General features: G+C 38.2%; 2 protein-coding genes and 1 long non-coding RNA gene across 3 annotated transcripts; 2 read left to right on the top strand and 1 right to left on the bottom strand.

Annotated features, from left to right (window-relative positions):
• Positions 1-125: 125 nt before the first annotated feature.
• LOC120132710 (histidine kinase 1-like) lies at positions 126-5,457 on the top strand. Its single transcript, XM_039149406.1, has 13 exons — positions 126-613; positions 698-940; positions 1,021-1,818; positions 1,905-2,152; positions 2,245-2,404; positions 2,499-2,625; positions 2,737-2,826; positions 2,945-3,112; positions 3,196-3,265; positions 3,364-3,406; positions 3,489-3,629; positions 3,742-4,830; positions 4,943-5,457. Exons 1-13 carry the CDS (start codon positions 353-355, stop codon positions 5,156-5,158), a joined length of 3,654 nt encoding a protein of 1,217 aa, XP_039005337.1. The 5' UTR covers positions 126-352; the 3' UTR covers positions 5,159-5,457.
• A 937-nt stretch (positions 5,458-6,394) lies between these two features.
• LOC120132763 (rac-like GTP-binding protein ARAC11) lies at positions 6,395-8,826 on the top strand. Its single transcript, XM_039149453.1, has 7 exons — positions 6,395-6,800; positions 7,299-7,386; positions 7,502-7,611; positions 7,706-7,769; positions 8,061-8,125; positions 8,268-8,333; positions 8,421-8,826. Exons 1-7 carry the CDS (start codon positions 6,702-6,704, stop codon positions 8,520-8,522), a joined length of 594 nt encoding a protein of 197 aa, XP_039005384.1. The 5' UTR covers positions 6,395-6,701; the 3' UTR covers positions 8,523-8,826.
• LOC120132764 lies at positions 6,472-7,255 on the bottom strand. The gene is made up of 2 exons (XR_005517033.1): positions 6,852-7,255; positions 6,472-6,818 (listed from the first exon to the last, which is right to left on the bottom strand). It is a non-coding gene; the product is annotated as an uncharacterized LOC120132764 (long non-coding RNA).
• Positions 8,827-9,443: the final 617 nt, after the last annotated feature.

Genomic DNA, 9,443 nt, shown 5'->3' on the forward strand with positions numbered 1-9,443 from the left:
TGATGGAGGCGTGCTCGGTGCGGTGTATCCTTGAAAATTTTTATTTTAATCATGATAGAAGGAATATATTCTTTTTAGAGGTCTTGAATTTAAGCAGTTGCGTTTGTTCGTATCGTTCCCTCACCGAAAGACTAATCCTTGACATGCTAATCACACTCGGCTTAGCCATGGCGCATTGCTGCCTTGGAAGTGGGAATGACAAAAGAAAGCAGTATATCAAGGACAGTATCCACTTAAGAACAAACACATTGCTTCTCTTTATGTACTAGTTACACGCGTGCATACATGGGAATGCATATACATATGCGTTGCACATAAGATCTTAGTTGAATCAGCACACACTGTACTTCATATGGTTTCAACAATGGCAGAAAAATATCCTCCTACAAGTTGTGAAAGTTCGCCGATCATAGCCTCGCCAATGGGAACTCCTTTGAGGAAGGTATTGAATAGGATTTCGGGACTTGCTTCATCTTGCAGGAGCAAAACAGGTCCCCGAGATCGATGTCGTCGGATTTTCCATAGGGATGTGGAACAGGAAGAGTTCCAGTATGCAAGTGCTCGTTGTCTCTCGTCGTACTACAGCGTTTTCGTTGCTCGCCTCGCGATCATGGTTAGCATACGGTTATAAGCTGAAATTTTCGTGTCGATGATTACTCGAGTCGATTGAACCAGTGGGTTTTTTTTTCTGTTTCAGGTCATGCTAGCTATCTTGATTGCTCTGCTAACGGTTCTAACATGGCATTTTACGAAGATGTACACAACCAAATCACTAAAGATCTTAGCTTTCAGTCTTCGTTACGAACTTCTTCAGCGTCCTATCTTACGGATGTGGGGCATCTTAAATTCGACGTCGGAAATTACGACTGCACAGGTCAAGTTATCGGAATATGTTATCAGGCGGTACAACAAACCTACCACTCAGGCAGAGCAAGTTGAGGTTGACACTTGAGACTTATTTTGTTGTTTGCAAACTTTCTTCTTTCTTCTTTTTTGTTTGATATCTTGTACTCATAGCAGCTATATCAGATGATGAAAGACATGACATGGGCACTATTCGTGAGTCGTAAAGCACTCAACGCCATAACGATCAATTACAAGAACGGATTTGTCCAGGCGTTCCATAGAGATCACAAGGACAACAGTACATTCTATATCTACTCTGATCTTGCAAATTATTCGATCAGCGGAACAGATTCTCGCAGCAACAAAATGTTGCCGACGCGACAAGGATGGAACGACCAATTCATTCAAGGTAACGTGTCTGCGATATGGTACCGTGAACCGCTTGACCCCATCAGTGGGGAAAAGACAGGGAAGGCACTGCCAATTCCACCGGATGAGGTTATCAATATTGCAGGCCCTTCTCAAGTGCCTGATGGGGTAGCTTCGTGGCACGTCTCTGTCAGCAAGTATACGGATTCACCATTGCTTTCCGCAGCACTTCCAGTATGGGACTCTTCCAACACGAGTATCGTAGCCGTCGTAGGTGTCACCACTGCCCTTTTTAGTGTAGGTCAGCTGATGAAGGAACTGGTTGAAGTGCATAGTGGGTACATGTATTTGACCTCACATGAGGGTTACCTACTGGCTACTTCCACAAACGCTCCTCTGTTGAAAAACACTACAAATGGGACCAGGCTTATGATGGCCGCCGATTCCGAGGATCGTATGATACAAATGGGGGCTCAGTGGTTACAGAAAGCCTATGGAAACAAGTTTCCCCCAGGCGATGTCGTACACGTGGAGAAGGCCAATCTCGGCGGCCAGCATTATTACATCGATTCGTTTTTTCTCAACCTTAAAAGACTACCTATGGTATGTTCAGAACATACTCAGGCATTTGGATCATAGTATTGTTTATAACTGTTTAGAAAGACACTAAAAGGTCGGAAATGGTGCAGGTCGGAGTCATCATCATACCGAGAAAGTATATAATGGGAAAGATTGACGAAAGATCAATAAAAACATTGATCATATTGATATCTGCATCTGTAGGTATCTTATTCATTGGATGTGTCTGTATTTTGATACTTACAAATGGGGTATCAAAGGAAATGAAACTCAGAGCCGAGTTGATAAGTCATCTTAATGCAAGAAGAAAAGCTGAAGCTTCAAGCAACTATAAAAGCCAATTCCTTGCAAACATGAGGTAACCAATTACTTGATCCAATTCGCCTTCACACTTTCACCGAGTCCTTGTTATACATAGTGACTGAGCCTTATGGATCTATTGTATTGCAGTCATGAACTAAGGACGCCTATGGCTGCTGTTATTGGACTATTGGATATTCTTATCTGCGACGACCATCTTACGAACGAACAGTATGCAATGGTTTCCCAGATCCGTAAATGCTCGACGGCTCTTCTTCGGCTTCTTAACAACATATTGGATCTGAGCAAGGTGAGACATAGGACAAACCAATCTATGTTAAGACATTTTTGTATCTGACCAAGAAAATTACAGCCAAAATAAATTTTCTCCAAAAATTTCTTAGGTTGAATCAGGAAAACTGGTGTTTGAAGAAGCTGAGTTCGACTTGGGGCGGGAACTTGAAGGACTTGTCGATATGTTCTCTGTGCAGTGCATCAACCACAATGTGGAGACTGTTCTGGATCTCTCTGGTATGACTCAAACTTGTGGGTGAGACAACAATTTTTATCTAACCAAAACTTCATGATAAAAAAGTACATATGTATCTGAAGAGCCATTTTCTTTTTGTTAAATGATTTCAGATGATATTCCGAAATTAGTTAGAGGAGATTCTGCCAGAGTTGTTCAAGTTTTTGCAAATCTAATAAGCAATTCCATCAAGTTCACAACATGTAAGTTGAAAATTTATTGCAGATAAGTAACTCAAGTATATTTTTTCAAGCATATTCGGTGATGATGAACTGTACCTTAAGAGACAACTTGGCATGATTAACTGTCAAAATGTTTCAGCGGGTCATATCATACTGCGTGGATGGTGTGAGAATCCCAATGTGTCTACTTATTCCGGGAAGTCTGCATTAAAGACAAAGTTGAAGAATCATGGAAACCATATGAAGAAGGCCGGCAAGAGAGACAACAAAATTGTTCTTTGGTTCGAAGTTGATGACACTGGCAGTGGTATGATTCTTTTGTTTTGGAAACAGTAGGAATTATATGTATTGTAAATGGAAGCTGTAGCATTTATCTTCCATGATCTGCAGGCATTGATCCAAGCAAATGGGAATCTGTGTTTGAGAGCTTTGAGCAAGCCGACCCTTCAACAACTAGGACGTAAGTAATTTAAGCAATCTGATGTGGAAAAACTGCATATACAGATTAAGAAATTAAATGTGCAGAGATTTTGCTAAGATTTTTTTGTTGTTTTGCAGGCATGGTGGCACAGGTCTTGGACTATGCATAGTCCGAACCTTGGTAAGTGTTTCGGTACATGTGAAGTTGAACCCATGCTGAAACCTTTAATTTGTTCATCATAGCTTCATACTGTACATGACAGGTTAACAAGATGGGTGGAGAAATCAAGGTTGTAAAAAAGAATGGTCCAGGAACTCTAATCAGACTGTTCTTGCTACTCACTACTCCTGCAGATGGCACAGAGCAACATGGTCAAATGGATTTTGCTAATCACAGTGTAGCGGTGAGTAAAGCTTTGCTCCGGCAGGCTGCTGATTACGTTCGTTAGTTCGAAAAAGTAGACAACCTAGCTCAAATCAACAAGTGAAGCTAACGTACATAAAACATGAATGCAGGTGATCCTTGCCCTACACGGCAGCATGGGTAGATTGGTTATGTCAGAGTGGCTGTCAAGAAATGAAGTGCCAACTTTGGAAGCATCTGACTGGAATGAACTGACACAAATCCTTCATGAACTGTTTCATCCCCGAACTCGCAATCGCGGTTTTGACGATCATTATTCACGAGGTGAACCTCTGAGGTCCAGGATACACAATCTACAAGACATGGAGAACCTACTTTACATTGTAGTTGTTGATATGGGGTTGCTTGACTTGAGCACCGATATATGGAAAGAACAGCTTAATTTTCTCGAAAAATTCTCCGGCCGAGTGACATTCGCATGGATGCTGAATCACGATACTTCCAATGCAATAAAGATCGAGCTCCGCAGGAAGGGACATGTATTGATGGTTAACAGACCATTGTACAAGGCAAAGATGCTTCATATTTTGAAAGCTGTCATAAAGGAGAGACATGCTGAAATTCACAAGAGAAGTCCCAAGGGAAATAAAGGCGGGTCTCATGAATGTCTCGAAATCGATTCAACTCATTTCGAGACTTGCAGCTCTGATGATTCTGAAATTTCTGAAAAGGGCGGAGCTGTGCATACTGGGGAGCAACCAAGAGAAGGAACCGTAAAATCCAACACAGCAAATTGCCAGACACCGAAGAATTGCCTGGTCGAAATGACACGTTTAGGTTCAGAAATGAACATTCTAAGGGCAGAAGAAGATGAATGTAACGTCTGGCCCAAGTTGCATGACACTGAAGATGCCAAATGCGAAATCTCCAATTCTCCGGAACAACATCGTGTCAGCAGCAGTACAAAAGATGGAGATAATTCGTATACGAGTAAGGTTGTGAATGAAGAGAAATCTCTCGAAGGCCTACGGATACTGCTAGCCGAAGATACACCGGTTCTCCAAAGAGTAGCAACCATCATGCTGGAAAAAATGGGAGCCACGGTAATTGCCGTTGGCGATGGACTGCAGGCGGTAGACGCACTGAACTGTGAGCTCGATGAAAAAGAGTACAGAAGGGACAGATTGCAGACAGATATTCATGATTCTCCTCCATATGATTTGATTTTAATGGACTGTCAAGTAAGAAATCACTTTGAGATAATGCTTGACAAGCAGTACTAACTAGTAGGCTAGTAGCTACTACATAGCTACTGAATAATGCTTAATGGAGTTCGAATTCCGTGTTAAACAGATGCCGAAGATGGATGGATATGAAGCAACAAAAGCAATCAGGAAATCAGAAGCAGGGATGGGTTGGCACATTCCTATTGTTGCCTTGACAGCACATGCGATGTCGTCGGACGAGGCAAAATGCTTGGAGGTTGGCATGGATGCTTATTTAACAAAGCCGATCGACTACAAGTTCATGGTATCCACCATCCTTTCACTCACTAAAAGATCACCCTAAAGTTTCCAGCCTACCAAAACCACTATCCGGAGACAAATGCAATAGGCGGGATGTAGAATTTTATGTCAAAGGACGAACTTAAATTATATAAAAATCTAAAAAAAAATTCAGGACTATTCTGCATCCCTGGATACAAGATTCTTGGGGAAGAAGAAAAAACATGTTTTTTAACGTGTCTAGTAAACCTAGGAGCATAACCAAATTTTCCTGTCTTAGAAAGCTGCTTTATCTACTGATGAAAACTCTTATGCTTGGACAGTGTGCTATTGCTTTAGTGTCTTAAGACACACTGTAAATTGCCTGAAGCCCATGTAATAGTCTATCTATATTCTAATTTTAATTATTGGATAAAAATAGCTTGTATAATATAAATCATTATTATTTTGAATTTAAGTTTTTTTTAATATTTTATAGGCATCTTATAGGTAAAATTATTCAAATTCAGATTTTTAAAAAAATATATATTTTTTAATATAACACTCAACCATTTAATACTGAACGCTAACACCACTAACGTCCGTGATGCTCAAACTCGAGACCTAAAAAAATAATAATAATTCCTTTACTACTGTGATCGATCAGTTCGTGCTATAATTTTATTCTTAAATACAAATTTATTCACATATATGGCATGACCTTTGCTGGCGGAAAGAAAGCAATGCTTTTTACCTCCCCACCCCACTCATGCCTTACAAACCTTGTCAATGATTTAAGCAACATTGCCAATTCCATATTCAGATCCTCGTTTTATTAAAATAATTATAAACTTTTCTTTTAAATTTATATTTTTAGACCCTTGTTGATTCACGGACATCAAAGTATTTTCTTTTAAATTCGAATAATGTGAAAGTTGAAGAAAAAATAATATATATTAATTTCACTCTGATAGGACAATAGAGAATGTATATTACATCAGTATAAGATAAGTTGATTTTAATTTAATTTTTTTGTTTTTATAAAAAAGAAAAGAGCAAGAGAAATATTTTAGTAATAATTAAATTAGAAAAGAAAAATGGACGAAAATTGAAAAATAATAAAATGATTCTGGTCATAGAAAAGAAAATATTAAATTTTAGAAAACATTCAAGAATGATTTGAAAATTTAGTGACTAAAAAAGAAATATGGAAAAAGTTGAGTGATGATAAGTTTAGTTTGCCTAACTTAAAAAGGAACTAAAATGGGAAGAGATTAGCACAACGAACGCTTTCAAACGGTATAATTTCCCGTCTTAAACATTCAAAAACGTAAACAAGCTCAAATCCAGGGGGAAAAATTCCCTTTTTCCCCTTTTTCCTAGGGCTAGCTGATTCTCCAATTCCCTCTTTTTTCTTTAATTCCAGCCTTGGTTTCCTTCAACCCTTTGTCTTTCTTTAAGTGTTATACCTATTTGGTGGAAATACGCTACTCAGATGACTGATTGAAGGAGAAAAGTAGTAATCTTGTGGAGTTTTCTTTAGGGGTTCAAGCTTTGTCCTCAGGTGTTAAGATCCGAGTCTATTATTTTCTTTCACTTTTCTTTTGAGTGACAAAAAAGAAAAGAAAATGAGCGCTGCAAGGTTTATAAAGTGTGTGACTGTTGGTGATGGTGCCGTTGGTAAAACTTGTTTGCTGATTTCTTACACAAGCAACACTTTTCCCACGGTAATTGTCTGTTCTTTTCTCTCTCTCTCTCTCTCTCTCTCTCTCTCTCACGAAGTGTTTCTTTTGGCAATCTAGTGTTTAGGGTTGAACTGTACTTGTTCTGTTTAAATTTTGGGAAAAGAATTAGTATTTGGTTTTTAATAATAGGAAATCTTATGAATTGGTGAATTGAAATTAGGCCTTTTTTGTTTAATTTTCTGAGCTGCTGCTATGCTGTCTGCTTTGATATTGAATCGGGATTTTCTCGTTGAAGACTGGTTTTAGTGTTTGTTGACTGTTCAGCCGATTTTGTCTGTGACTTCGATTTGGGAAAATCATATTAAATATGAAAAATCACTTTAATGTTTTAATTGCCAAACAAGGTTTCAGGCCCTTTTGTGATTCCATCTTTGTGTATTTAGTCTTGAATTTGATAATCATCTTAGGAGTTTTGGCAGTTGGAAGATACTAAGAATATTTTTACAATTTGTCTTACATTTTAACTGTGTTGGAAAACAGGATTACGTGCCCACTGTCTTTGACAATTTCAGTGCAAATGTTGTTGTCAATGGGAGTACTGTTAATTTGGGGTTGTGGGATACTGCAGGTACTTTCCACTTGAACCTTTTGCTTTCGTTTTTCAATCTCATTGTTGAACCATTGTATATACTAGAGATATTTGTTTCTTTTGATGGGTTTAAGTTTGCAATTTTGGGCAACAGGACAAGAAGATTATAACAGATTAAGACCTCTGAGTTATCGTGGGGCGGATGTGTTCATATTGGCATTTTCCCTCATAAGCAGGGCCAGTTATGAAAATGTCTCCAAAAAGGTTAGGTCTAAAAATTCAAACATAGTGAACTGCTGTGTAGATAGATTTTTAATTTATTGCTTGCTGATAATCATGTTCTTGACTTTTCCCCCAGTGGATTCCAGAGTTGAAACATTATGCCTCTGGTGTTCCAATAATCCTTGTTGGAACTAAGCTTGGTAAGTTAAATCGTTAAATGTGCTATAGCTGCAAAAATTTTCTTTCAAGTAGCTTCTTCCAAAAAATTTGTCAGGCAAGGCTCTCAATCGTGAAGTTGTAGACTTTAGACATTGATGCCGTGGTTAGGCTTTTAGTATTAGAATGATTCTCAGTAGTTTTTCTAGAAATTTTAGTGAATCATAAATGACTTAGCTGGATCATCATGAATAATCAACTGATCCACAAATGTATGTGTTTCTGTGTGAATTCTAGTGTTCATTTTCTTTTCCATGTGTTTCCAAATGAACCAGATCTTCGGGACGATAAGCAATTCTTTATCGATCATCCTGGAGCTGTACCCATTTCTACTGCCCAGGTAAAGGATTTCGTATTAGTTCAAAATTTTCCTGAAATATTATCCAGTTAACGCTTGTTTTGCTCTTTGTGTGGACTTTTTATTATTTGCAACTAACTAACCCTTATCTTTCCTCTCCCTTTTTTTCTCCTGAATCTGTTAGGGAGAGGAGCTGAGGAAGCAGATTGGTTCACCTGCTTATATTGAATGCAGTTCAAAAACACAGGAGGTAAATGTTGTTCTGTAAATATGATAATCTTCTTTTCATACAAGGAACTATGCTTTATGTTTAAGGGATTCGTTGACTTCTCCGCAGAATGTGAAGGCGGTTTTTGATGCAGCCATCAGAGTTGTTCTTCAACCACCCAAGCAGAAGAAAAAGAAGAGCAAAGCACAGAAAGCCTGCTCCATATTGTGACTGGAAAAAAGAAAATGTGAAAAAAAGATTATTAGAAGCTCCCGAGTATCTTTCTCGACTGACAACTCAGGATCTCTGTGAAGTATCTGTTGGTGTAGCAATATTGCTGTATTTGCAGCTGTTGTGATATCCTATGGTTGAAACGAAGTACATGGATGGATGCGGTCCTTCTTTCGTATTGTTTTTTTTTTTTATATGCTTTTGTATTAATTCCACTGGAACATCCCAGTTAGGAAATTGCAGACACAATTGTAAGCTTATTGCTGTTGTATTGATTTAAAAATGCTTTTGTGTTTGTGGTTTCCTTCTCTGTGCAAGTTGTTTCTGGTAACCTTTTTATAACTCTTCGCTCTTTCTTCATTCACGTTCTAAGCGCCCGCACCTGTGATCAGAATTGGTTTAAAGTCACCGGCCTTGGCAAATCGGCAGTGGCCGTGGCACCAGCAGTAGAAAAGTAAGAAAAACTCTCGACTCCGTCACTGTGCCATCCTCCCACTCTTTTAAACCTAATGCTCTAATGGTAGTGTGGCATATCGATGTTTCTGTTTTGTTTTCTTACGACCATCTGCTAATTAATCTTTTAAACAGACACACACGCACACACGATGTAATTGCACCTGCATTGACATGTTGGCGAACAAAATGATAATTCAAAGCTAAATTCTTAAAAATTAAAATAGGAGATTAATTTTTCAACTTTTGTAAAGTGAAAGGATGAAAATTAGAATTAGACCTAAATAAAATATAAACTTTGAGAATAACCAAACTACCTCGGTGATTTCTTAGAGGTCAAGATTCGAACACTAGTAATTAGAATTACAAGATATTTGAGTTTTTATTGTCAAATAATTGAGAATCTTTAGAATATATACTATCATTAGGTCATAAACAAGCCGAGTTGAGTGTGGGTTTTTAAAAAAT

Source organism: Hibiscus syriacus, unplaced genomic scaffold, assembly GCF_006381635.1.
Source record: "Hibiscus syriacus cultivar Baekdansim isolate YM2019G1 unplaced genomic scaffold, ASM638163v2 tig00110569_pilon, whole genome shotgun sequence".
Lineage (NCBI taxonomy): Eukaryota > Viridiplantae > Streptophyta > Magnoliopsida > Malvales > Malvaceae > Hibiscus > Hibiscus syriacus.

Bases quoted from the DNA above. Each gene is read 5' to 3' on its own strand.
- LOC120132710 (XM_039149406.1), top strand. From the start codon at position 353: ATGGTTTCAACAATGGCAGAAAAATATCCTCCTACAAGTTGTGAAAGT. The intron at 2,153-2,244 runs GTAACCAATTAC...ATTGTATTGCAG, and splicing joins CAATTCCTTGCAAACATGAG to TCATGAACTAAGGACGCCTA. The intron at 3,113-3,195 runs GTATGATTCTTT...CATGATCTGCAG, and splicing joins AGTTGATGACACTGGCAGTG to GCATTGATCCAAGCAAATGG.
- LOC120132763 (XM_039149453.1), top strand. From the start codon at position 6,702: ATGAGCGCTGCAAGGTTTATAAAGTGTGTGACTGTTGGTGATGGTGCC. The intron at 7,612-7,705 runs GTTAGGTCTAAA...CTTTTCCCCCAG, and splicing joins ATGAAAATGTCTCCAAAAAG to TGGATTCCAGAGTTGAAACA. The intron at 8,334-8,420 runs GTAAATGTTGTT...ACTTCTCCGCAG, and splicing joins GCAGTTCAAAAACACAGGAG to AATGTGAAGGCGGTTTTTGA.